The sequence below is a fragment of the Hylobates moloch genome, unplaced genomic scaffold (assembly GCF_009828535.3).
Source record: "Hylobates moloch isolate HMO894 unplaced genomic scaffold, HMol_V3 SCAFFOLD_16, whole genome shotgun sequence".
In the NCBI taxonomy this organism is placed as follows: domain Eukaryota; kingdom Metazoa; phylum Chordata; class Mammalia; order Primates; family Hylobatidae; genus Hylobates; species Hylobates moloch.
Genome location: NW_026652291.1, coordinates 12,504,240 through 12,531,965, shown reverse-complemented (window position 1 = coordinate 12,531,965; position 27,726 = coordinate 12,504,240). Strand labels below are relative to the sequence as shown.

The 27,726-nt window shown below is 52.5% G+C and overlaps 1 protein-coding gene across 6 annotated transcripts in view; it reads right to left on the bottom strand.

Moving 5' to 3' along the window:
• The window catches only part of ITPK1 (inositol-tetrakisphosphate 1-kinase), a 181,003-nt gene that overhangs the window by 43,672 nt on the left and 109,605 nt on the right, over positions 1–27,726 (bottom strand). For 5 of the 6 annotated variants that reach the window (XM_032135071.2, XM_058429642.1, XM_032135070.2 and 2 more), the window contains one exon: positions 14,988–15,105. In XM_032135071.2, coding sequence (XP_031990962.1) covers positions 14,988–15,105 — 118 coding nt within the window. Of the gene's footprint in view, positions 1–14,987; positions 15,106–17,978; positions 18,134–27,726 lie in introns of those variants that run through there. The other variant, XM_058429639.1, reaches the window with a different exon arrangement.

The following is a 27,726-nucleotide window of genomic DNA, read 5'->3' as shown; positions in this document are numbered from 1 at the left end:
GCCCTCATGGAAAACCTCTGCTAGGACAGTGCAGAGAGTAAATGTGATGTTAGAGACCCCACAGGGGCACTGCCTAGGGGAGCTGTGAGAAGATAGCCAACATCCTCCAGATCCCAGAATGAAAGATCCACCAAGAGCTTGTACTGTGACCCTGGAAAAGCTGTAGGTACTCAGTGTCAGCCCACGAAAGCAGCTGTGAGGGCTGTACCCTGCAGAGCCACAGGGGTGGAGCTGCCCAAGTCTTGTGAACCCACCCCTTGCATCAGTGTGGCCTGGATGTGAGACATGGAGTCAAAGGAGATTATTTTGGAGCTTTAAGATTTAATGACTGCCCTGCTGGGTTTTGGACTTGCATGGGGACTGTAGTCCCTGTAGTTCTTGTTTGGGCTAATTTCTCCCCTTGGAATTGGGTCTATTTAACCAATGCCTGTACCCTCATTGTATCTTGGAAGTAACTAACTTGTTTTTTATTTTACAGGCTTATAGGCAGAAGGGACTTGCCTTGTCTCAGATGAGACTTTGGACTTGGACTTTTGAGTTAATGCTGGAATGAGTGAAGACTTTGGGGGGCTGTTGGGAAGGCATGATTGTGTTTTGAAATGTGAGAAGGACATGAGGTTTGGGAGGGGCCAGGGTGGAATGACATGGTTTGGCTCTGTATCCCCACCCAAATTTCATGTCAAATTGTAATTCCCAATTTGGGGGAGAGACCTGGTGGGAGGTGATTGGATCATGGAAACAGATTTCTCTCTAGCTGTTTGTGTGATAGTAAGTTCTCATGAAATCTAGCATGTAGCACTTCCCCTTTTGCTCTGTTTCTCTCTCCTGCTGCCACGTAAAGACATGCCTACTTCCCCTTCGCCTTCTGCCATGATTGTAAGTTTCCTGAGGCCTCCCTGGCCATATTTTTTGTGCAGCCTGCAGAACTGTGAGTCAATTAAACCTCTTCATAATTTCTTCATAAATTACCCACTCTCAGGTAGAATTTTTTTATCTTTTTTTTTTTTTTTTGGAGACAGAGTCTCACTCTGTCACTCAGGCTGGTATGCAGTGTGCGATCTCAGCTCACTGCAGCCTCCGCTTCTCTGATTCAAGTGATTCTCATGCCTCAGCCTCCTAAGTAGCTTGGATTACAGGCGCACATCACCGCACCTGGCTAATTTTTGTATTTTTAGTAGAGACAGGGTTTTCCCATGTTGGCCAGGCTGGTCTGGAACTCCTGACCTCAAACGATCCACCTGCCTTGGCCTCTCAAAGTGCTGGGTTTACAGGTGTGAGCCACCATGACAGGCCTCAGGTAGTTCTTTATAGCAGTGTGAGAACAGACTATACACTAGCCGCAGAGGAGCACTGAGGCCTGGATCATCTTTGGGCAGAACACACAGCTTCGATGCAGGATCCTCGTGTTTAGAATACAAGGCTGGATCTGGGGCTGACAGTTGCCAGAACAAGTCCAGAGAAAACACAAAGGGAACACCACCCAGCCCTGACAGTGTTCTTGGCTGAGCCAGAGCCCCTGAGGCAGCCGAGTGAACTCCATGACAGAAACTTCTCTGAAGGCTTGAGGGGAGGGGAGAAAGGTGGAGGGCTCTGGCCCATGACAAGGCCAATAAGTCTACTCCAAGCCAGGTGGAGGGGGCCTGTACCACCCCATGCCCCAAAACAAGAAAGACTCTCACCAAGAGGGACCATCTCTATTCCTGGTGATAACCTGGCCTTTCTTACCTGCCTGGCCTTTGTCTGTGCTGTATCTGCCACTGGAACGCCTTCCCTTCTCATCTCTGCCTGTTGAAATGGAATCTTTATCACTGAAGCCCTGGGATTTGGCCCAGGCTGGGGACTTATTACTATTGGGGGCCTACAAGGGGTCCCTCTCTCATAGTTTGTTTGTTTATTTGTTTGTTTTGAGATGGAGTCTCACTCTGTTGCCCAGGCTAGAGTGCAGTGGTGCGATCTTGGTTCACTGTAACCTCCGCCTCCCAGGTTCAAGCAATTCTCCTGCTTCAGCCTCCCGAGTAGCTGGGACCACAGGCATGTGCCACCATGCCCAGCTAATTTTTATATTTTTAGTAGAGACAGGGTTTCACCGTATTTGTCAGGCTGGTCTTGAACTCTTGACCTCAGGTGATCCACCCACCTTGTACTCCCAAAATGCTGGGATTACAGGCATGAGCCACCGCACCCGGCCTCTCCTGTAGTTTTTCTTGGCCGCCGTGGAGACACCTGGCCCACCCGTGGAGCCCCCCAGCACTGTCCTGCCCTGTGAAGCTGGCACACAGATTGTGGTTATGGCTTGTCCTGTGTTTCCTTCTCCTTAACTCACCCCAGATAATAATGCCTGCCCTGATGCCTGCCAATGTTCCCCCTCAATTTCTGGCCTCCACCCCATTTCTTCCTGACCAGAGTTGCCACCCTCATCGCACCCTCATTGCACCCTCAGCATCTTTTCCTGAAGCCACGGCAGCCTCCCAATGGCCTCCCTGTCTCCCCACACAGGCTAAGCAGAAACTGGCCCTGGAGGCCCTCTGGGCCTCGGCATGAGGCTCTCTCCTGCAGCACCAATAGCCCCCATTTCTCCTGAACATCCTGCTCCCTCTCCCTGGAATGGCTCTCACCTTCCTCTAATCGAGCCCAGTATTTCAGAGCCGCTCCAAATACCACCTCCGCAAGAGCCCCACAGACAACCAGGACCACCCCTTCCTGTGGCCCTGAGCCCATGACCCCACCTGCCCCAGGCCTGTCTCCCATGGGAGCGGGATTTCTGCTCAGAGCCTCCCCCAGTGCATTTGCTTCTTAAGTATCTGATTCTTGAAAACATTCTTCCCTCCTTTGCACACTTATTGAGCAGGTACTATGTTCCAGGCCCTGACCTGGGGATTCATGGTCCCCAAAGACACACTCGCCCCTGTCCTCAAGGCTGTCACGGTCAGGTGGGGAAGACAGCGGCCAGCAGACAATGACCAAACAGTGGAGTGAATGTGCAATGAGGGCAGCAAAGGGTCTGTGAGTAGGCAGGAAGGCACTGAGACCCACGCAGGGAAGGGAGTGTGCAGCACAGAGGGCTTGTGGGAGGAAGTGGCCTGAGCCAAACCCCAAAGTTGGAGTTAGTCGTGGGGACCAAGAGTATTCCAGACAGGCAGAACACCATGGACAAAGGCCAAGGGTCAAGAGGGGTGCCCCTGGGGTTCGGCTTGGCTGCAGTGTGGAGTGCAGGGGCAGTATGGCAAGAGACGCCGCCCAGGAGAGGGAGTGGGCAGGGGCGACATGCCCCAAGACGCCCAGCACAGGTGACGGGGCCTGGAGAGATGCAATGATAGCAATTAAATTCCACCGAACTTAGAAGTACGCAAGGAAAAACCATTGTATTTACTCAGTGTGGCAGGCAGAATCTAAGGCAACCCCAAGATCCCTGTGGCCGGGCGACACCCTGCATGATCGCCAGAACTGCGTGCATGATGGATGGGTTCTCCTCTGTGAGTCGGTTATGTTGCATTGCTGCCCTCAAAGCAGGGAGATGGTCTGGGTGACTCTTAGGCCATCATACACAGAGCTTCTTCTCTGAAGAGGAAGCTGGAGATTCAAAGCACAAAGAGACTGGCCAGCTGTAGCCACCTTGCAAGTAGAGGGGCACTGTGAGAAGAAACGCAGACCTGTAGGAGCTGCTGGCCAGCAAGGGCGGGGACCTCAGTCCTACAGCCACCAGGAACTGGATTCTGCCAATGAAAGTTAGCTTGGAGGTGGATTTTTCCTCAGGGTCTCCAGAAGATCACCTGCCCCTGCGGACACCTTGATTTCAGCCTGTGACACCCTGGGCCAAGAGCCCAACCACACCATGCAGGCTTCTGACCCACCCACCCGTGAGATAATAAATGGGTACTGTCAGAAGCCACTCAGTCTGCTGTCATCTGTCACGCAGCAATAGGAAATTAACACATTCAGCTACTATGAGCTTTCAAGGGGGAAACGCAATTGTGATATTTGGAGTCACTGGGGAGAAGGAGGGGGCATTTCGCCAGTGGCCACAGCCCCCTACCCTGCTCCTTGAAGGCATCTAAGAGACCCTATGGCCTTGCCACAGGTGCAACCTCCCTGCTAGCAGCTAGATCCTCACTTAGCTACCTGGTGACAGGCGAGCTGTGGAGAGAAAACACTGGAGGAGGAGAAGAAAAAAACAACAAATGCCACAGGTGCAAAGTTACAGTCCAATACAGCAAGCCACAGGCAGGGGAAGAGCAGGTTTCCTCCCACCTGACTTAGCTAGTGACTTGTTTCATCTTATGTGACCAGAGAGCCGTTTGCAACCAGAATGTCCAAAGCCCAGGAGAAGAGGAGCCAGACACCGGCTCAGACAGAGACAGACATTTCTGCGCCCGATGTCTGAGTCTGGCGGCAGTAGCTGGAAACATGGGTAAACTCTATGGCAGCTGCTCCCACTGATTTACAGCCCCTTCTGGACCCAGGCAGACGCTCACTGTCCCCGCTCAGCTCCAGCTCCCGCTCCCAAAACATGGCAGCCTTTTTACTTTCAAGACATTTTAAAAATGTTTGGAGGGCTCTTTCTGGTAGTACCTATTCTAAAAGCAAAACATCTTAGCTTGGCCCTAGAGCAAAGATGATGCTTATATTCATGAACCCATCCACAATTTTTAACAATGGGACGATTTTCTTCATACAAAAAGGGCTCTAATTAATCAACAAGACCAACAACTCAACTAAAAAATGGGCAAACAACAGGCAAAGATTCATTCATAGAAGACATGCAAATGGAGCCAGTGAATCCACGACGGGACACTCAATTGTGCCAATAATGACAAACGCACATCAATCGAGCTGGTACGGTTTCCCCAGGCAGACTGGCACCATCAGGAGTGAAATTTGCTCAAACTTTTTGAAGGGCAACCCAGTGAGATCTGCCAAAGTGAGAAATGTTTATAATCTTTGGCTGAGAAATCCCACTTCTAGGGATTAATTATGCAGAAATATGCAGGGAGCTGTTTACTGCAGCCCAGTTTGTTTAAAAAAAAAAAATCCAAACAAGACTGGAATGACCTTATGGGCCCAACATAAATTAGGATTCATTCATTCATGTGTGGAAATATTATGCTGCCAGCAAAAGGGGCAGACCTGATCCCCCTCATCTTCATGGGCTGACATGGAAAGAAGCAAAGCAAGACACATGTTCAGTGGGGACAAAGAACTGTATCAGGACACGTGTAAAATGACCCTGTTTCTAAAATGTACACATTGCACCAGAGCCTACTGTAATGAAAAAATAAAACTAAAAGTGCACATATATCTCTACATGTATGAACAAGAAGGGTCTAGAAAGATAAGTTCCAAACTCTGAACAGCAGCTACCTCGGGGAAGTGAGGCTGGAGTTAAACAGATTCGAGAAGCACCAGCAATGAGGGCCCCACGCACTAATACAGGGAGCTCAAGAACAGACCTGTGCAGGGCCGGAAGTGAGGGCGGCCAGGAGGCACCCAGTCAGGGAATTCCTGAGTGTGCTGAGTGTAACAGTCTCTCAAGAGAAGCCCCAAAGAGAGGAGGGGGCTCTATAGTTAATTGGATGGAAAAGGCTAAATTCTGCAGAATTTCACTGATTCTATGGCATGTTTTTCATATTTTCCATCTCTGAAATTGAGATGTGTCTCATAATCGATATTTCACAACTTACTTAGGATTTTTTCTTTTTTATAGAATATGAAGCATCAGTGCATCTTATAATCGGTGATGAAATTCAATACACTGCCCCCAGACTAAAGACTCATATTAACACATTACTAAGGCTCTGAGAAGTCCTGCAGCAAAGAAACATGTAATCCTGACTCTCCAACATATCTGACACTTTTCTCTTTTCCTTATTTTGCCTTTCCCTTTGTTCACACATGAGATTATGCTGACACTCCACAAGGTGCCACCTGGTGCCCTGTGGATGTCTGCAAATCTGCAAGGGGATCCTGTCACTTTCTAGGGCAACCGGGGTGGCTGGGACACAGTTCTTACAATTCTGTATGATGACTGTTCGGTAAATACCACAGTAACAATGGCAAGACCCATCCACGGGTGCTACAAGAGAAGGGCAAACGTATGAGAGACAGTCTGCAAAGAATCCTCTTAGAAGGTTCTTGCCAACTACAAAGGAAAAAATAGAAATTTAGAGTGGAAAAGTCTGGTGGATTTTAACCAAATAACTGCTGCGGAGCAGACAGAAGACATCATTGTCCTCATGCACCTCCTGATACGACGCACCAGGGAGGGACTGGCACTGCTGGGTGGTGTTCCTGCTGAAAATGTATGACCTTGACCTAGTCACGAAAACACCAGATAAACCCGAATTGAGAGACACTCCACAAAATAAACAGTCGAGGTTCTTCCAAAGCGTCAAGGTCAAAACCTGAGGCTCCATCCCAGATGGCAGGAGACCACAGAGAGCGACAACCAGATTGGATCCTGGACAAAAAATGGGTATTAGTGGGACAACTGGGGAAATTCGAATTCATTTAGGCCTTTCAATTATTGAATAGTTATCAATGTGAACTTCCTGGTTTAGATAATTATGGTTAGATAGGATGTTAACACTAGAAGAAGCTGTGCAAAGGGTATATGGGAACTTTGTGTACTATCTTTGCAACTCTGTCAAAATTTCTTAAAAATAAAAATTACACTAAACAAACCTGTGCAATATGAACTTTATTATAATAAATCTACAATACATCATCTAGTAGCCAATAAAGAGATTTTTAAAAGCCCACTTGTGTTACATGATGGCTCACCCTGAAGACATTCTTGTTTGGGGAAATAAACCCAGGCTACACATTTGCGAACACGGGGCTGGGCGTTTGGGCAGAATGGACAGAGGGGAGCAAATGCCTGGCAGGGTCTGGTCTCATGGGGGTAACTGCAAGCCTACCATCAGGGCGCCAGGGGCTGCTGCCTTTAGCACTAAATGCAAGTTGAGAAACACAGGACTCACAGGGTCACAGCACACAGGGTGTGGTCTGAAACTCACAATGCACTGTCCGCCAGGAGAGCTCCCATCTATTGAGGAATCCTTACAACAACTTAGGAGGAAGGTGCCACCAACATTACCTCCCTCCCCATTTTACAGATAGGAAAGCTGGGGCTCAATGCAGTCAAATAGCCTGCCTAAATGCACACAGCTGGGTATTCAGGAGAGGCTCTGAACCCAGGCAGTCTGACTTCAGATTCACTATGGCACTGCTTCTGAAAAGACCCCTGCAGAGATGTGGGTCCCATGGAGACAGCACTGGACTGAGAGTCGGAACCACTCTGGCCTCTATTCTCATTGTTGACGATGTGGAGAAGAGCAGTTTTTGTAGGGCTTCCAGAACTCAAGATCTCTTTCAGCTGGAAAAACACTAAGTGAGCCATAAATTCACACTAAAGTGTAAATGGCTGCTGTTGGATACTTTCTGACCAATCTGACCAACAAGGAGGTTTTGAGTACCCATGTACCCTGCTTACATCCCAGGGGAGCCAGGAGACTCAGTGTGAGGAGGGGGAAGAAGGTTCCTGGGAGTGGAGTCTGGAGGGAGTTAGTCAACACAGCCAGGGGAAAGGAATTTTGGGTGACAGCCAGAGTCCCGAAGACAAACAGTCCCTTCACCAACTGGCCTAGGATCAGCAGCAGTGCCCTAGTAGAGTGACTGGAGCCAGCTGATGTCATTGGGGGAGTACCTCCTAGAGGAGGGGTGCCTGTGGGTCGAGAGGGGACAGAGGTTTTCAGAAAGCTCTGCAGGAAGGCCCGGGGCAGGCCCACCTGGACCAAGTGGGGTATCTCGTCCAGAAGCCACTGAGCTGGATGGTGCTGGAGGGGTTGGTGGGCTACAGGTGGAGGGGCCTTCTTGTTTTGCTGGGGAGCGGGTCCCTGCCATGGTCTTAAAGGCCCAGCAAGGTTAAGCTCTGAATGAACAGACAGGAACATTCTTCCCTAGATGAAGATGCATCTCTCCTGCAGGGTGCCAGCCAGTCGCCATGAGAGCTCAGTTCACTCCTTTGAGTCTCTCCTGGGAGCCTCCAGACCAGTGCCCTGGGCAGGATGGACAGAGGGTAGCAAATGCCTGGCAGGGTATGGTCTCATGGGGGTCACTGCAAGCCTACCATCAGGGTGCCAGGGGCTGCTGCCCTGTCCACAGTGCCCACAGCTGTGGAAATAAGGAGCTCGGCAGAGAATCCAGCATCTGTTTCATCTCTGCCAGTGCCCTTAGGAGGCCTGGACCTGACAACCTCTCCAGGAAAAGCTGATCCAGGCTCCCGGGCCACTGTCCTCCAGGCACAAACCCCCGCCCTGGTGGGACAAAGGGGTGAGGCTGCTGGAGGGAGGGTGGGGAAGCTCTCATTACTCTCCAGGGACCCCTGCTGCAGCTAGGCCAGGGAAGAGGAGATGGCACGGAAAGGGCTGCAAGTAGGCCTGTGGGCTTGATGTGGAGCTGGCTTTGGCTGTGGGGGCGCAGGAAAGGAGACAGGGCAGTGTGAACCCGGGGGCGTGCTCCCTGAGGCCCTGTCCTGCCCTGAGCATCCCTGGCCTCTGCTGCCTCAACTGAGAGCCCAGCCAGCAGGACTGATGCTTCCAAGATTCCCAGGTCCTCGGGGCTGACAGGGCCTTGTCTTAGAATGCGAATGCCTGGATGGCTGCACAGGTGGCCCCTGGCTCCAGAGGACAGGAGCAGGACCCACGGAAGGGTCAGCCAAGGGCAGGGAGATGGGAGGGATTCTGAGAATCAGCTGTAAAATAGATGTTTGTTGTAGATGTTTGTGAGCTTTGGCATCAACATGGAGCTCAGCTTGAAGGGGCACCAGCTCTGAAACCTCAACTAAGTTACCATAACCTCTCTAAGATTCCACACCCCCCATCTGTAAAGGGGGAACCCTGCAGCTGAGGGAAGGAGCAGCTTCAAGGACAGGAGGAGCCACCCTCGCAGGCCAGACCTGGTCCCACATGTTGTGGGGCACCATTTCCTCCTCACCCCATGACTCCCGGACTGGGGAAGGGCACTGGCTTCCACACGGCAGGTGCCAGGAAGGAGGCTCATGCAGACTCGGACCAGGGCTGGCCTTGGTCCCAGCTGCTGCCTCATGCTGGCAAGGCACCTACCCGGCCTGGTCTGCAGCTGGCGCTCAGCCGCCCCAGGGCAGGGGAGCCACAAGCACAATCCTGCTCTGCGGAGCCTCCCCTGCACCGAAAGGGTGGGTCTCAGCCTGGGTGGCGGACAACAGCCGATGTGAAAACAAAAACAGTGGTGCTCCCACACATCCCTGAAGTCCAGGAAAGGGAACCACGAGTCAAGCACCTTCCCTGAGAGGACCCTACCGCCTGGCACCCTGTCCTCCCTCATTCCAGACCCCTCGATGGGGCACGATGTCCCCTCACCTCAGCCCTGTGGTCTGGGCAGGCTGACACTGGGGGAGGCATGGGCAGGTGCACACCAAGGGGTCGCTCTGCCCGATCTGGAGTGGGGCCACCAGCTGAGACACCCACTCAGCACGTCCGAGGCACTGGTGACCCACTTCCCAGATGAGCGAACAACTCAAGGGAGAGTGACTGGCCCAGCCCCCTGAGGGGCTAAGATTGGAAGCCTTGTCAGCGACAAGGTCCTTCTTTCCTGCCATGATATGTGGCTGCCCTCAAGTATCATTTCCTGGACCCCAGACGGCACCCCCAGGGACGATGGCCATGCCACCAGCACCAGGAGAGCCTGGGCAGGACTCACCCGCAGGCACAGAGCCCCAACCCTACCTATCTTCGCCTCAGTCCCTCTCCATCAGCCACAGGGGAACTGGCGGCATGGAACTGGGGGCGTGGTACACACAGGGGTGAGGGGCTGGGCTTGGGAACCACTGGCTAAGAGCAGACCCACAATGTGTGGGTGTGTGGGTTCTGATCCCAAATCTGCCCCAGTAGCTCTGTGACCTCAAGTAACTTAAGCTCAAAGCCCCTCAGTATCCTCACCTCTAAATCGGAGGTGATATCAGAACCTTCCTCATAGGGTCATTAAGTGGATTAAATTAGCTACTATCTGTAAAGTATTTAACCCAGTGCCTGGCATGCTAAGCACCTGCCTAAGCGCTGACAGACGCACAGCTCAGAGAGGCCACACAATTGGGGGAGGGGTGGAGGGGTGGCGGTGGCAATGGGCAGGGTCTGAGGCCTTGACTCCAAGCCCCTACCCCTCTGCAGCTCCCTGAGGGTTGAGAGCCAGTTCCTGCCTCTGGGAGCAGCTCCCCACAAATCACAAACACCCACCCCCAAGGCAGAAGCTTTTTGGGGAATTATTTCTCCAGGCTCTAAGAAATGTTACTTTCTCTTTGCTTGGTATCTAGATTACTCAATTTCAATCCAGCTTTCAAACGGCCTCTAAGATGAGCCCTGATTAAATTCCCATAAAACTACACGCAGAAGGATTCAATCTGTGGTATGCATCCCCCATCCCCAGGGAGGCCTGGGATCCCAAACAGGCCATCTGTCACCCCCAGAGCAGATACGTGAGAACTTCTAAGAGAAGAAGAACAGGAGAGCCACCCATCACCCCAAAGCAGTCAGGGCTTTCAAGGACCTCTCCAGCCTGTTGCCCAGTGGTCTGAGACCTGCTGTCCCTGCAGACAGGGACACAAACCCATGCCATGCAATTACGGCCCAGGTGCCTTCTCACACATGGTGCCTTCTCAGTCAGTTCGGGAGCCAGCTAGAGCCTTGCCCAGAATCGCTCACCCTGGGGTGGCACAGCCACGCCTTGGCTTTGGGGCTTCCATCTCTGGACCCTGGCTCTAGGTGGCAGGGTGGGCTGCTGATAGGAGAAAGAGCCTACAAATTCAATGTTTGTCACTGCAGCCTCCTCCCTCCCTCCTCCAGGCCTGCACCAGGGAATGCTTAATTTCTAGGAAGAATTAAGTGCTTGGTTTGAATTGAATCCAGACTGAATGCTGCCTGTGCCAGTGCCTAGGGGGTGCGGGTGTGGGGAGGGACATGGGTATGGGTATAGGCATGGCTGCCTCCCAGAAGCAGTCACCTATGAGGGAAAGTTGGGGCCCTGGCATGCTGGGGTGGGTCATTCTGCAAGCCTCCAGGATGCTGGTTGCTACAGGGAGGGGACTGCTGCTGAGGTCACAGGCTGAGGCCAAACCCCCAGCCAGAGGAGAAATTCCAAGGTCGTTCAACCATGGGTAAGGTGGGTCCAGGCAGGGACTCATGTCTTGGAAGACTGCTAGTGCTCCCCTAAAATTCATTCTAGCCCTTCTTCCATGGTGATAAAACCCGAATTCTAGCTGGGCATGTGGCTGCTCAGAACAAGGACTCAATTTCCCGACTCCCTTGCAGCTTAGGATGTGATTAATTCTGGCCAATGTTGGTCCTGTAGCTTCCAGAACCCCTCCTTAAAAGAGAACTAGGCCTTCTTCTCATTTGCTTCCCTTTTCTTAGTCGTCCTCTCCATCCTAATGTCTAGATCTTGGATGAGAGGGCTGGAAATACAGCCATCACCCAGGACCAGATGGGCGGACTACAGAAGAATAAGGAGCTAGAAGGAGCCAGGGTCCCAGCCCCTGTGCCCATGCTGGATGGCCTTCCTCTGGGCTTTTACATCAGAGAGAAAGGAAGTTCTGTCACATTTAAGCCACCGTTATTTTAGGTCTGCTGTTAAAGCAACTTGAATGCTAACTGATACTAAGTGGGTGGGTTTGAAGCTGCCAGAGCCCAGGCAGAGAAATGACCCTGCTTCCCCTCCAGGCTCTGAATGAGACAAGGATGAGCTCTGGGAATGTGGAACTGAGAAGGCAGTGACCTCACACAGGCTGCCCGGAGACAGCGACACTGGGAGCTCCCAGCAGCAGGCCTCATCTGTCTCCTGGAGGCAGAGCTGGGGTGGGAGAGGCCCTCCACGGCTGATGCTCTGCAGGGAGGCAGACAGCCCACCTGAGCACAGACCCTTATCCAAGGGCTCTGCCTGCTATTCCTGGGAGAGCCTCCCCTTGTGCCATGGCCCAGCTGCCCACCCCCACCACAAAGCAGGGGCTCTGGTCGTCTCCCTCCCCCTGCTCATCAATGAGGATCCTAGCAATCCTGAAGCGCCCACCTGTCCCCCACCTGCTCTGTTTTCCCTGCAGCTGTCCAGATTCTCTGAAAACAGAGAGAGCAGCCTTAGTGCCAGGGGGGGTGACAACTGGAGGAAGTCTCGCCAAGCCCCTTCTCCCAACACAAAAGTGTGTCACTGGATTGCCGTGATTATCTGAGGGAACTTCAAGGGTAATTATGGCCATTTACAGAACGCCTGAAAGGGCTGAGTGCCTCCAGGAACAGCAGGGAGTGGAGGAGGGGTGCCCAGGGTGTGCTTCCCAGGAAGGCTCTCTGCCTCTGCAGCTGGTGGGGGCATGCAGCAGGGACCCACTCAGCGGTGCTGGTGAATGGACAGCCACTGGGGGTCAGGAAAGGGCTCCAGGAAGTCCCAGCCTCTGACCGCCCTCCTGGAAGAATACAAGCCCAGGCTTGGCATGCACGATAAGGAAAACCCAGGGTGCAACATTCATGGCCCACCCACCCTACACTTCCTGCTGATCTAGAACCAAGCATGCATTAGCGTTTGGTCAACAGCTCTCTCTCTGGACCTGTTGAGGACTGGGCCCTCTCCTGGAACACCCACAGCTCTCCCCTTATGGGCAGCTCCTGAACTTTCTAATCTCCTAATGAACTAGGACACACCCTGCTTAAAATTCCTGACCTGATTCCTAACTGCCTCCAGGAGAGGCCCAATTCCAAGCCAGGCAAGTGGGCAACAGAGGTACCTCCTGGGCCTGCCTCTCAGCGTGTGACTTCCTATGGTCCACCTCATCACTGGGTTCCTCCTCCCTGAACACACTGTGCACACTCACACCCTGAGCCCAGGCTCACCCTTGATTCCCAGCCCTGCTCTTCTACTCCTAAAAATCTAAGACGGATGTGAAGACTCAATTAGGATGCTGGGGTCCTGCCATCATGGTGGAAGCAGCTGGAGCAGCTGCTGTTCCCGGGTGACCCAGTGGACTGGTCCCATGCTAAGTGCTCAGGTATCCTGATCCCTGACCCCGTGGCTGAACCAGGTATCACCCACATCTTCCAGAACACCAGCAGAACTCAAATGATTGATTTGTCCGAGACCACGTGGCTAACAGCCCAGACTGGGACCCATATGCCAGAGCCTGTGCTTTTGGCTCCAAAAGGCCCTTCAGCGGCACCTTCTCAAATCCCACCCAAACCCGTCACTCTTCAAATGGATTTGTCTGGGACAGGAGATGTGGCTGCTGGTCTGCCACCTTCTTCCACTAACTAGGCCTTCTCATGTTCTAATACAGCCTCCTGCTCTTCACACAGGCAGTGTCCAACAAGCACACCTTCTGGAAAAAGGCTGACTCCCTTTCCCAACATTTGACCAAATCTTCACCCATGGCAGACTGAGATGAAGGTGACCCCAGGAGGGAATATACAGCTCTTTCTTCCCATCTGAGATTCTGGATGGATCCAGGAAGACAGTGCAAAGGGAGGTGAAGTGCACAGCAGAGGCCAATCACTCCAGGCCTGGCAAATAAAGGCTGCTGGCGGGTGCTAAGAAAGCCTGCCTACATGGGGCACCAGGACCACACCCCCATTCTCTGCACCCACCAGTGTGTCAGGCATTCAGGGAAAGAGGCCTCAGGAGCCCTTCCAGGACAGCCAAATCCAGCAGCCAGCTCTTCTGCAGGGCACATTCCTTGGAGAGGGAACTGAGGACTCACCCACTCTCCAGGCCAGGGTCCTCAGTTCCTGGTTCTTCTAGATCCAGGACCCCCTGGCCATGGACATGAAAGTCAAGCTCAGGAGTAGGGGCCGGGGAGCCTGAGTCAGAGAGACCTGGCTGGATGCTGGCCCAGCCACCTGAATGCTGCGTGACGTGGCACGTCTGCTAACCTCTCAGAGCCTCTGGGATTTATCTGTAAAATGGGAAGGCTTATCATGCCCACTTCTAAGAGTACCAAAAGGGAGAATACAAGGAGAAGGCCTAACCCAAAGGCAGGAGCACAACACATACCCAATAAATGGTGGTCTCAGACTCCCATGCAGATGATCTGCCTCTGGAGCTGTGAGCCAAATGGTACCCACTGGTCCCACCAGTCACCATCACAGGAAACTATGCCCGAGGCCAAGTCACCATCCAGGTCAGGCTTCAAGGCAGCCAGGTTAGGCCTCAGTCATGGGCTGCAGGGCAGGGAGCAGGGGCTGCCTCCTTGACCCCAGGATAAATCCTCACAAAGCCTGAGGGCCCAGGCCGAGCACTTTTCCTTAAAATTAAACAAGAGCTCTCAGCAGGGCACAGCTGGACCAAGCAGTGAACTAAGAGGTGACCGTTAACATGAATCTCTCCACAAAGTCTTTCTCACATAAACACCTTGAGAATGCGGCCTTGAGTTCTCTGGCTCTGCCTGCCCAAGGGGTGGGGAGGGGTCGGGGTGAGCCCTCAGGGACAGCAGCCTGCAGCTGGCAGGGAAGGCACCGCAGTGAAGAGGGAGGCCCCTGCCCTCCAGAACAGAGTGGACCCGTGAGGTCCAGCAGCAACATTACATCTCCACGTGTTTGATTAAAGGCCTTCAGTTTCTGTGTCCTCTGCCCAGTTACGTAACTCTGCTTGCCTGCCTGCCGCTGAGCTGTCTACACACACTCCTGCTCTCCAGCCACTGTGTTACCAGGACACTTCAATGTCACCCATGGGTTCAACATAGCAAAACAAAACCCTCAGAGCCCCCTTCCACAAGAGCACCCTGAGGCTTTTGTTTCCTCACTGCTGGTCATAGGAGAATGAAAGGACCTCCCCAGAATGACTGCCCCATGGAATTCAAACGCTTCCTGCCCCAAAGTGCTTAAAAAGACAAGACCCCTCTGTCTCCACACCTCAGGCCATGGCCACTCTGTGACCACAAAGGTGGCTGCCTGCCACGGATGCAGTACCACATGTGTCCCTACCTTCCATGTAGGCCTCAATCTTCCGGATGAGCTCGTAGGACTTGGAGCGGTCAAGCAGGGTTCTGATGGCAGGGAGCGGGTCCAGGATGATGGTCTCAGGGTGGGCGTCGATGTACTCCTGAAAGGGAAGCACACTGCTCTGGTTAGACTGGGGGTAGGGCCAGGTAGCAACTCACCCCTCGCGCCCTCTGCACATCCATCCGTTCCTGTCCTACCCTCCAGCCCTGGCTTTGGTGGAGGGTGGCGCATTCCAGCACCGGGGCATTGCGAGCAGTCACCTGGAGATCTGAGAGAGAGGCTTGACTAGGCCAAACTCAGAAATAGAGCACCACGCGGAAGACAGCGAGGAAACTGCAACCAGCCTCAGGGTAGGCCGCCTGACTCCAGACAAAACCTCACCCGGAAGCAGATCCACTCCAGGCGCTGGCTCCTCTGGGAGTGGTGGCCCCATGCCCCGCGCGGATAAGGACTCTGAGGCAGGGCCGGGAGAGTGGGATGAGGCCAGGAGTCACCAGAGGGTCTGCGGGAAGGTGTGGCGGAGAGAAACACGCCACAGGGTGGGCACCAGCCACCCAACACTCCTCAAGTACCTCACTTCCGTACCTACTAGCTTTGGGGTAGGCACGAAGGAAATGCAAAAGAAACCGTGACAAAAACCAGTCTCTAAGGAACTTACTATCTTCTTAGGGGAATAACCCTAACTTACATAGGGGGAAGACACTGCTGTCCACAACAGAACTCAATAAAATAATGGGCAGAACCCCACGCCACCCTGGTGGGCCAGACCAACCCGAGCTGACATAGCAAAGGAGCCCACCCTTGCTCTCAACCTCCATGATTCTAAGGACAAAACTGGAATGCTGGTGTGATGAGAGGGGGGTCTCGGGGAAAAAGCTGGCCTCAAGAAGGCCTCAACCAGCTGCTGCAGGTTGAATTTGTCCTCTAAATACACGCTCAAGTCCTAACCCTTCAGCACTTGTGAACGTGGCCTTATTTATAAGGAAACAGGGTCTTTGTGGATGGAATGGAGTTAGGACTCCATATGGATGGACCACACCATATGGGTGGGCCCGAATCCCCTGGCTGGATTTCTTAGGAGAGAAATCTGAACACAGACGCAGGGAGGAGGCCACGTGGAGACAGACAGCTGCAGTGACGTGCCTACAAGCCAAGGAGGTCGAAAGGTGCCCACCACCACCGGGAGCCGGGAAAGGGGCAGGGAAGCTTCGTCCTCAGGGCCTCTGGAGGGAGCCACTGCTGACGCCCTGACTGGAGCTGTTGGCCCCCAGGGCTGGGAGATTTCTGTAGCGTTAAAAGCCTCCCTGTTTGTGATACTTGGTTATGACAGCCGGAGGAAACAGACATGCCAGCGTGATTCCTCCGCCCAGCCAGCCCCCCTGCCCTCCGCTCACCCACTCCACAGCCTGTCAGTGAGGCCCGCACAGCCCGGGGAAACACATCCCAGTGCTGCCTTCCTAGTGAACCTTATGGACAGAAAGAAAGACCATTTGGAATTATTTTTCTTCAGTGAACTTATTTTGGTCCTAGTGACCACTTGTTAAGCCAAAAGCCACTTTTAACACAAAAACCAGAGACTCATATTCCTACTTCTGCTCTGAAATCGGTCTCTCCTTGGATTTCGCAGCAGAGTATCTGGCCCTGAGCTCCTTTCTGTCTTTCTGTCTGAATGTTTAAAGACTTCCTCTGGCCTCAGTGGTGGCCGGCATAACCTAGGGGAGGCCTCGCATTCCAGTCCTCACGCCTGTGACTCTCCTCACCCCTTAGCCATCCTCTCCCTGCACACAAGTGCGAGGACCTAGATGTGGGGCAGAACCCTCCGGCCGTCAGCAAGCCATTTGGCCACCAACCTACTGCCTGTAGACAGTGAAGCAGGCACTGATGCGGGAGAGCCCACGTCTGCCGCCCACACGGAGCGTGGGGACTAGCCGAGGAGTCTCCTTAAGGAAGGTTTTATCTAGAGCTGCCCTGGGGCCCAGCGGCCATGCTCAGTGCCTCTCTCCTGACAGTCTCAGCCTCACCCAAGCGCCTGCACCTGATCCCTCATCTCATTTGGGGGCTCTCCATGGGCAACTACCCCTCTCGGCACCATTCTGTCATCAGAGCTTGTTCTTTTAAATGCAGTCCACGCTTCCACGAGAGCAGGTCATTCATGAGGCCCTCCCCACTGAGACTCACACACATATATGAAATCATATTCACAGCCCAACATTAATAGCTGGGTGCAGTGGCACAAGCCCCTAGTCCCAGCTACTTGGGAGGCTGAGGTGGGAGGATCACTCAGGCCCAGGAGATTGAGGCTGCAGCAATGCACAATAGTGCCACTGCACTCCAGCCTCGGCAATAGAGTGAGACCCTGTCTCCAAAAAAAATAAAGAAAGAAAAATAAATATCAACATTAAAAGATCATCCACTCAGCTAGAAACCATCATTCTGAGCAAACTATCGCAACGACAGAAAACCAAACACCGCATGTTCTCACTCATAGGTGGGAATTAACAATGAGAACACATGGACATAGGGTGGGGAACATCACACACCGGGACCTGTCGTGGGGTGGGAGGAGGGGGGAGGGATAGCATTAGGAGATATACCTAATGTAAATGACGAGTTAACGGGTGCAGCACACCAACATGGCACATGTATACATATGTAACAAACCTGCACGTTGTGCACATGTACCCTAGAACTTAAATAAAAAAAAAAAAAGGTCATCCACTCAAAAGACTGCACATCACTGACAGTGCTCAGGGCATTATGTGGGGTACAGCAGATACTCGGATGATCAAAAGCCTTCTCTGCTTTACCCCGCCAGATCTATAGTCCTGGCCAGCAAGTTCGTGTCCTCGGTTATGAGCTAAAGGCACTTGGCTGCCCTCACTCCCCTCCCCTAAACACACCAGGAAGCAGCCTGGTGTAGTGGGAGGGCTATGTGACCAAGAGTCAAGAAACCCAGGCGCTTGGTGTCATCACCTCTCAGAGTCACCTTTGGGCAAGTCACTTGGCTTCTCAGGGTCTCAGTCTCCTCATCTGTGACGTGAAGAGTACTGCAGATGCCCTTAGGGTCTCTGTAAAGATGGCCTCTAGTTCCAAGGGTGTAAACAGACTGAGAAAATGAAGAGTGTATTTGTAAAGGTAAACTTGAAGGCTTCACAGGGGAGCTGTTCTAGAACGGGATGGACCACCAGCTAGAGGCATTCCAGGTAACGGGAGGGCCACCCACGCATTCGCTGCCTTCCTTCCAAAAGGGGGCCAACAGCCGAGCATGTGGATGGGATGACCCAATTCTCCCTCAGCAACTGAGGCCGCTTAGAACACAGACGTGCTCCTTTCTCCCCTCGAAGTCCCAAGAAGAGTCTCCGCTCAGCTCTGAATAAATGAGGGCGATTCTGATTCCATGTTTATGCGTTAGGACAGTGACCTTTAAAGAGAGAACTCAGATTCATTAAGACATGAAGTTAAGCCAAACTCATGAGGGAAAGAGGCTACATGAAACCAAAGGGGAAAACATCTGAGAAGCAGGCACCAACAAGCTTTTGAGTGGGGATGAAAGCATCAGCATTAACAGAAGAATTCTTCCTAAACACGATCTCTTCTGGGATGGGAACAGAGAGGGCAAAGAATTTTTCCAGTCACCTCACTATCCACAAGCGGACTTTGTGCCAAGCTTTCCAGCTTATCTATTATACTGAGGGCCTCGTGCATTTTTCACAAGTCTCTTAGAATTACCAATCTGCTGGGCGGGTGAGCACCCCGTACCATTTTATCACCACTCAGAAGAAGAAAGGCACCGCCGTCTCCATGGCAAATGGTAAGCACATGTTCCCTCACAGGGCCTGCCAGCTAAAGGACACCAAGAGTGGGATCCTGGAGCTAACAAGGGCAGCCTGACTCTAGGCAGAAACATTCAGCCCCTGCCAGGATGAGGGCTGGAACACACCTGGGGTAGAGTGTCACGGTGCCCGCCTACAGCACAAGCTCTCTCAGGGTTTTTAGAGGCCCCAAGCCCATGGAATGATGCCAACAGAGACAACTGGCCCTTTGCTAAGCTACCACTGAGAATCTGAGCAGAAAGAGATGAACGTCAGAGATACTCTTTCCTCCTCGAACCTCACAGGCAGGAAATGAGCAGGGAGTGAGACACAGGGATTTGCTCCTTCTAATGGAAAATGCTGTCAGAGTCCTGAGTTCAGATTCTGCCTCTGACGTTGATTCTGTGTCTGGAGTTAACCCTCTGAGACTCACTCTGGGTAAGGTCCATTCTGAATAAAGCCTACGCGAGGCAGCTGCTGTGGGCATCATGGAGATCATGGATGCGAAAGGAGTTTGTAGACACAAAAATGAAAGGATTCTCATTACCCTGCAACACCTGGGCTCCTAGGGCCAAACCTGACGCAAGGTCTCTGGGCTCATCCTGCCTTGCCCTGTGCAGCCGACCCCAGAGAAGCCAGCTGTGCCTATGGAAGGGGGCTGTGGTTCTGGCCCATGCCCACCCTCCTGCTGATGCCTGGGGTGCAACACAACCTCCCAACCCCACCAGCAGCCCAGGCTCCAGGCAGCGACCTTCCAGGGGATTCATTTTTCAGAGATGCAACTCAAAAAGGACTTACAGATTAAATAGGAATCTGGGATGTGTTTCAAAACAATCCGGGTCGGGGGCAGGGACAGAAGTAGGTGAGGGATGGATGAAATGAGAGTGGCTGCAGCTGCTGATGCATGAGGCTGGGAGGTAGTACCTGGGAGCACGTTGTGGCATTCTCTCTTCTCAAATATTTTCAATTTCCCATAACACAAAGTTTGGGGGGAAATGGGAGGCAGGTAACCAGATCTTCCCCTTCAACCCTGCACCCCTAGGTGTGCCAGAAACGGATTCAAACACCAACACTATCTTTCAAGAAGAAATAAGAGCCAGCTACCCAGATGGGAAAGACAACGAGAGATTAATTATAGTAAGGATAATAAATAATAATAATAATGATCATAATCAGTAATCATTTAAAAATAAAGGCAGTGGCCACTTACCTGGGACTTGCTATATGCACATTGCTGGACAAAAGGGTTTTCAAACACTGCTTCTTTCAATATAAAAACGCTATTGGGTAAAAGCCCAAACTATAAAACTTTTAGAAGAAAACACGGTCATAAATCTTCATGACCTTGGATTAAACAACAGTTTCTTAAATGCGACCCCAAAAGCACAAGACAGAAAAAGAAACAGATGAAGTGGACATCATGGAAACTGGAAACCTCTGTGAGTTCCAGCCCCCATCTGCCCTAGGCCTGTGCTCTGAGGAGAGCCTGTGCGTGACCCGCCTGGCAGAGGCCCAGGGGCCCGGACTGACCCCTAAGCCAGCAGGGATGGCTGTGCGCAAGGCAAGTCCTGGCAGGTCTCGCAGCACCTTCCCGTATTTGTGGGTCCCCACAGCACAGTGAGGGTGGCAGGGCTTCTCCCCATTTTTCTCAGGACGCTGAGACTCTGAGAGGTTTTGGTCAGAGACAAAGTCCCGGGCTCTGGCCCTGCCCATCCTAACAGCTTGCTCCTTCCTTCACTCAGGACCCAGGGGCTGAAATTCTGCCCACTGGGCTGCATGGCCTGAGCGCCGAGCGGGTACTATGGCAGGGCTGGGAAGGTCCTGCTCCACACGCTGCTTAGGAAATCTCTCCTCCAGTGGGCGGGGAGGCTGGAAGGGAGGAAAAGACTCCACACAGAGCCTAGAAACCCTTCCTCCTTGCTGGGCCTCAGCTCCCTTCTCTGTAGAGTGAGGGCTGATGGCATGAAGGGGCTGCATGCCAGGAAGCTGGAGGCCGCCAGGCCCAGTTAACTGGGCCTTCCTCATTGTGAGCCTGGGCCTCACCTGTAAATGCAGATTGTACTTGTCCTTACCTCATAGGATTTTTATTAAAAACAGCCTGATTGAGGTATCATTCACATACTACACAATTTACCCCAAAGCAAGGGCTGTTGGAATATTAACAGGGTTGTGCAACGATCAGCTCGATTTTAGAACATTTTCATCCCGTCAGAAGGAAATCCCATTCCCTTTCACTCTCAGCCCCAAGTCTAGCCTCTGGTAACCACACATCTACTTTCTGTCTGGGTAGATCTGCCTATTCTGGGCATTTCCTTCAAGCGAAGCCATGTGATATGTCGTCCTTCATGACTGGCTCCTTTTGCTCACATCGTGGTTTAAAATGCATCCATGTCGTAGCATGCAGCAGTGCTTCATTCTTCTTCAAGACCAAATAGTACTTCACGGTATGGTGTAGCATATTTTGTTTATCCATTCATCATTGGATGGAATTTGGGTTGTTTCCATTTTTTGGCTGTTAGGAACAATGCCGCTGTGAACATATACGTGTATAAATTTTTGTGTAAACATACATTTTCACTTCTCTTGGGTGTATAAATTGAAATGAAAATATAAAAGACCCCAAGATTTGGCTCGTCAGGCATGGATGTTTTAAATCATAGTCATAATGATCCACCATAGTATACAAGTGTAGCACTTTTCTGGTTCAACAAGGGCAGTGACACAAAATACTGCATTTGATTCTCAGAGCAGCCCCACGGTTTGTAGAGCAAATGCCTCTGTTTTTATTCCCATTTTATAAATAAAGAAACCAAGTTTCTGAAAGGCAATGTGACTGGCTCAAGGTCAAACACAACCAGCTGGGGGGCTTTGCCAGGATTCAAAATCAGCCATTCCAGTGTCAAACCCCAGGCCACTACAGTGCACCTGGTCACCTACAGAAACAGGCTCAGGCCGGGCGCGGTGGCTCACGCCTGTAATCCCAGCACTTTGCGAGGCAGAGACGGGCGGATCACAATGTCAGGAGATCGAGACCATCCTGGCTAACAGAGTGAAACCCAGTCTCTACTAAAAATACGAAAAATTAGCCGGGCATAGTGGCGGGCGCCTGTAGTCCCAGCTACTCGGGAGGCTGAGGCAGGAGAATGGCGTGAACCCAGGAGGTGGAGCTTGCAGTGAGCCAAGATTGTGCCACTGCACTCCAGCCTGAGCAACAGAGCAAGACTCCGTCTCAAAAAGAAAAAAAAAGAAACACAGGCTCTGTGACTGAACTGCTGTGAATCCCCAGAAAGGCTAGGGAGCACCTGAAAGCTAAACGCTAGTGAACCTGACATATCACAGTGGCTCGCGGTGTCTCGTGCCTGTAATCCCAGCACTTTGGAAGGCTGAGGCAGGTGGATCACCTGAGGTCAGGAGTTTGAAACCTACCTGGTCAACATAGCAAAACCCCCCACAAAAATACAAAAATGGCCGGGCGTGGTGGTGCACGCCTATAATCCCAGCTACTCAGGAGGCTGAGGCAGGAGAATTGCTTGAACATGGGAGGCAGAGGTTGCAGTGAGCTGAGATTGCACCACTCCACTCCAGCCTGAACGATAAAGTGAGACTCCAACCAAAAAAAAAAAAAAAAAAAAAAAGGGCTGGGCACAGTGGCTCACGCCTGTAATCCCACCACTTTGGGAGGCTGAAGAGGGAGTATCACAAGGTCAGGAGTTCAAAACCAGCCAGTTAGAGACCAGCCTGGCCAACATGGTGAAACCCCGTCTCTACTAAAAATACAAAAATTAGCCAGGCATGGTGGTGGGCGCCTGTAATCCCACCTACATCAAGAGGCTGAGACAGGAGAATCACTTGTACCCGGGAGGCAGAGGTTGCATGAGCTGAGATCGTGCCACTGCACTCCAGCCTGGGTGACAGAGCAAGAATCTGTCTCAGGAAAAAAAAAAAAAAAAAAAAACCGGCAAGCACAGGCCTGAAAGCCAGTGTGGGCCTGCCTGGAGTTTGCTTCTCGGTACTCCAGCTTTCCATGTGAAATAGATCAAGCATCAGAGGGGGCTCAATTCCGTCACCTCCCCCATGGCCACAGCAGCATCGGCTGGGGATGACAACAGCCTCCTGTACTGAACCCAACAGGATTCAAGAATCCTGACCACCACCTGGCTCCAGAAGGAGATAGGTGGCGGCACCAAGGCGAATCCAGCGTACCACGCCCAGAGGAAACTTCCCAGCCGACTCTAGGATCCACTGCATCAGGGCCTGTGTGTTCAGTTAACACTAGGCTACCCCATTAACACCAGTGATTCTACCCTTGACAGAAGAACTGAAATTACTTCCTTATGGCTGTTAAAAGTACTCACAGGGGCTTTCATGGGAAAGGAAGCGACCCTGGGCTCACTCAGCACAATTTCACTCCCCTGGCTCCTCCTGAGAGCACAGCCAAGCCCAGCTGAGGGCCACAAGGCCTGGCCTTTCCACCAGCTCCTCCGCACCCAGTGCCGGGTGAAACTCTGGAAGTCTCTGGTTCCTGAAGCCTTGGCATCTTGACGAGGTCCTGCCAAGATTCCAGGGTGAGTTATAAGCATGCTCACCACGCACAGGTCACAGACCTATACACCTTGCAGGAATGGACACATTTCCCCCTTAAAACAACCCTATGTAGATCCCATTAGCAGCCCCATTTCACAAAGAAACTAGGCCTGGCCAGGTGTGGTGGCTCGCGCCTGTAATTCCAGCATTCCGTGAGGCCAAGGCAAGTGGACTGCTTGAGTCTGAGAGTTCAAGACCAGCCTGGGCAACATAGCGAGACCCTGTCTCTACAAAAAATTAAAAATTAGCCAGGCATGGTGGTGCACACCTACTCAGGAGGCTGAGGTGGGAGAATCACTTGAGCTGGGAAGGTCGGGGCTCCAGTGAGCCGTAATCACGACATTGCACTCAGCCGGGGCATTACAGTGAGACCCTGTCTCAAAATAAAATAAAAATAAAAAAGAAAACAAAGTAGGGCTCAAAGCACCTAGTACGTGGCCAGGGCTCTCCCTGCCAGCGTTGGCCAAGATGGGGTCTGAACCCAGGGCCTCTGGCTCCAGAGCCCTCCAGTCAAAGACCCAAGGCATGGAAGGCCTGGTGAAATGAAAAGCATCTCAGCTCTAACTAGGGCCAGGGTTGCTCTGTGGCATTTCAAGAAAAAGGGAAGCTTTTCTCATGTTCATTACCCAAAGGCGAGGCCACCAGCCTGGCAGTCCAGGGAGGCCGGGTGTGTTCCATTTGGGGTCAGCATGAGGTAAAGCATCCAAGAAAAAAAATACTGGATCCAGTTTGCAATTTCCTTTCCCAGAAGGAAAGGCACAGATGGTCAGAACTAGCAAAACCCAGATGGACCCTTCGTCCAGCCCCCATCTTTTCGGAAAGGGGAAAGGAAGTGGTAGCGAGGCCAGGGTCGCAAGGGAGAGTAGCAGAGCTGAGACTGCAGCTCCATTTCCACTGTTCCTCCCAACCCATGGTCCTCACTGGTTCTTTGTTCTCTCAAAGCCACAGCTGGACCAGAGGCTCTGCATCTCTTCCCAGCCCTGGAGCAAGACGGATGAAAGCGAATGGAAGACACACACCCCTTAGGACAGTAAATACATGACATAACTGAAGGCCACAGTCCACAGGGCCTCTGTGAGGAGGGTCCGCGTGGCGCAGGGGGAAGAGCGTGTCAGGGCCAGCACTGCGCTTATGCACAAGAGGGCTCCCAGGGAAGCTGTGAATGAAGGAGTGGCCCCTGCAGGGGGAGGACTAACAGACACAACAGTGTCAAGAGCAGTTGTACTTTCGAAGGCAGAAAGTGTGGTTCAGCAGAAAGCAAAGCCTCTCCCTGGGAGGTCAGGTCACATGGGGATGGGGGTGGGGCCAGGCCAAGCAATGCTTTCTGTGAAGGACAAGTAATGAACTCTCTTGGCAGACCACTGCAACCGTGAAACCAACCCGTTGATTAACTTGTCATCAACCAAGGCCAGCCGAACATCCCCCAGGCAAAGCCTTCCTGGCACCTCCCAGAATACCTGCCTGTTGATTACAGCTTACAGAAAACCACATGCCACAGACAGTCCTGGGAAATTGACACTAGGCCTGGGTGCAACAGAATGTGCCAGGCGGCCAGGCTGGCATAGGGTTGGAGTTGGAGATGCATGCAGGTGAACCTTGGAGGTGGGCTCTCAAGAGCCAAAAGAAGGTTGCAGCAACATCCACTGTATGCTGGGACAGGACCACCAAGCCTAGCTACCCAAGATGTCATTCACAAAGCCTACCACTGGGCTGGGCAGCGTGCAACCTATGTAACAGTCCCTGACAGTCAGCCAAGGCTTCTGCCTGCCCATCACTGTCAGATAATCTTTTGCAGCCCAGCTACACCTGGCTAACTTAACCCCAACGCATGGGTCCTGGGGCACTGTGCAAGTTGAAACAAACACGGAGTCAAGAAACTTGGGTTACAAGTCCTAGAACTGCCATTCCCTTTACGTGTGTTTCTGAAAGTCACTTAAGTTATTTGTATCTCAGTTTCCCATCTGTAAGATGTGTGGGCTAGAATAACTCATTTATAACATCCGTTCTGCCTCTTAAGTTCTAGATTATTTGATTTTGTGATGTGATGAACAAACCAAAAACAGAGCTGTTAGGCCCCGGAACGGAGCCAAGAGACATTCAAACACAGGAGTCAGGGCCTGCTGTCCTCAGAGCACACCCACGGCACGGTCACTGCATGCATCCCAGTCGCCTGCAAGCCAGTGAGATCCATGCCCACCACAGGTGAGGGAGGGAGGCCAGCAGGAGGCACACCCTGACGGGCAGTGGACAGCTGTGCGTTGGCAACAGGCACCGACCACCAGCCCAAGCAAAGCTGTCCTCTAAGGCTGCAGTTCCCTGCGGTCTCTGTTTTGCCTGGACTCAGTCCTAGTGTGTTGAGGGCATTTCCTCACTCCTTCTTTCCTAACTTTTCTAAACTGGCTCCTTGGGAGAGTTGAGCTCCCCCATCAGCAGACACTTGGGTCTTAAGCAACCCTCATTTGTATTCCAGAGAAATCTCCCACGTCTGAGCACTCAGCCTGAGGCCTCCAGACAGTACAAGAGCAGAAAGAGTGGCAGCCTCTGAGAAGCACGTGTGAGAGCTTGTGAGTGCGTGTGTGTGTAAGAATGAGTGTGAGAGCATGTGTGTGTGTGCGCGCGTGTGTGGTGATGGATGTCACCTATTCAGCTATAGAGCAGCCACATTCTCCCCACCCTCCCAGAGGCTCCTAAGTGGCGGCCGTGTGGCTGAGCAAAGGAGAGGCGTGGGGCTGACCAGCAATAAAGGAGCAGGGAAGTGTGGGTGCAGGGGGTACAGGGTTGGGGGCTGGGGAGGAGCCTGCTGAGGTTGGTGATGTCAACCACAAAGGGTCACAGGCATGGGCCAGGGGAGAAAGGACACTCCAAGCAGAGGGGACAGCAAAAGCCGAAGTCTGGGGTGAGGGAGCCCAGCACATTCACGGGCCTGCTGGGGGCCTGGCGGGGCTGGGGCGGACGGCAGTCTCAACATGAAAAGGGAGGACAAGGTAGAGAGCAGGAGACGGACCACCTGAGGAGTTTGGACTTGACCCTAAAGCAACAGGGTCCTGAGCTGGGAAGTGACAAGGACAGCTATGGGTTATGGAGTGACCAGTCCAGCAGCCTGCAAGGCCACAGGATGGAGCTGGGGATGGATGCGGTCTTGGTGGTGTGTCAGATGTGGTGCTGGCCTTAGGGGTATGTGTGCTGGACCTCACTGTTCAGGAAGAACTGATGGGCTGCCTTCATCTTTTATACAGTGATCTCTGTGATTTGGTAGAGCTGGCAAAAAGAAAACTCTGATGCAATCTGCCTCTAGGCCTATTAGCTCCTGCGAGCCAATATTTAAACCCATGAGCTCAGGCTGGGGTGGTCAGACACGGAGTGCGGAAGAGAAAAGTGAAGCATGAGAACACAGCACCAGACAGGGGCAAGATGGCCCAGATTCAGGGTCCAGGCAAACCAAGTGAGGCAGCATGACACCACCCTTCCCAGGGCCTGGAGCTCCCAGCAGCAAAACCAACAGGCAAGAGGAGGAGACTGCCAGGATCCTGGCACCCTCTAACGTTTTGTGACTCCATGCTAAGGTAAACTGATTAGAGACGCTTCCTAAGGTGGTGGAAAGGGACCAGTCCTTGGTTGGTGGCAGTGTAACTGGCACTGCTTCTGCAGAGAGAAACCAGACAACAGCCAAAATTCAGAATGTGCAAACTCAGCATCCCGATTCCTAGGTGTTTATCCTACAGAATTCCTCACCTGTGTACCCAAAAATACATGTACTAGGCTATTCACTACAGCATGTTTCTAAAACATGATCAGAAATGGCCTAAGTATACACCAGTAGAGAGCTGGCTTGGTAAAGGACAGGGAGGCCATTTAACATGCAGCCATTAGAATGAGGCTGCCTGCAAAAGACTAAGGTGAGATCACTTCCAGGGCATACCGTACAGCCCCATTGCACAGGGGCTGTGTAGTGAGGAAGACTGTCTGTGTTCAGTCCCACAGAACCCCCTGGAAAGACTCCAGGCCACTGGAACTGATGGCTGCCCCCCAAGACGGGAAGCGGCTGGCTGGGCAGCAGAGGGACTCTGTTCACAAACTTGTTCCAAATGCACGTGCCAGCTCGTTCAGGACTGCTGAGAGCCCAGCAGTGGTGCACAGGGCAAGCCACACTTAGGATCCATCAGACTCACAGTCCATGTGCAAGCTGGCCAAACTCGGTGTCCCAGGCCCAACAAGGGGTGGGGGAAACGCTGGAGCCCTGGGAAGGGCTGGGGAAGCTTCCCTGGAGCAGACGCCAACAACGACCCATCCCCTCCCTGGTGAACAGAATGAATATAGAATAAGGG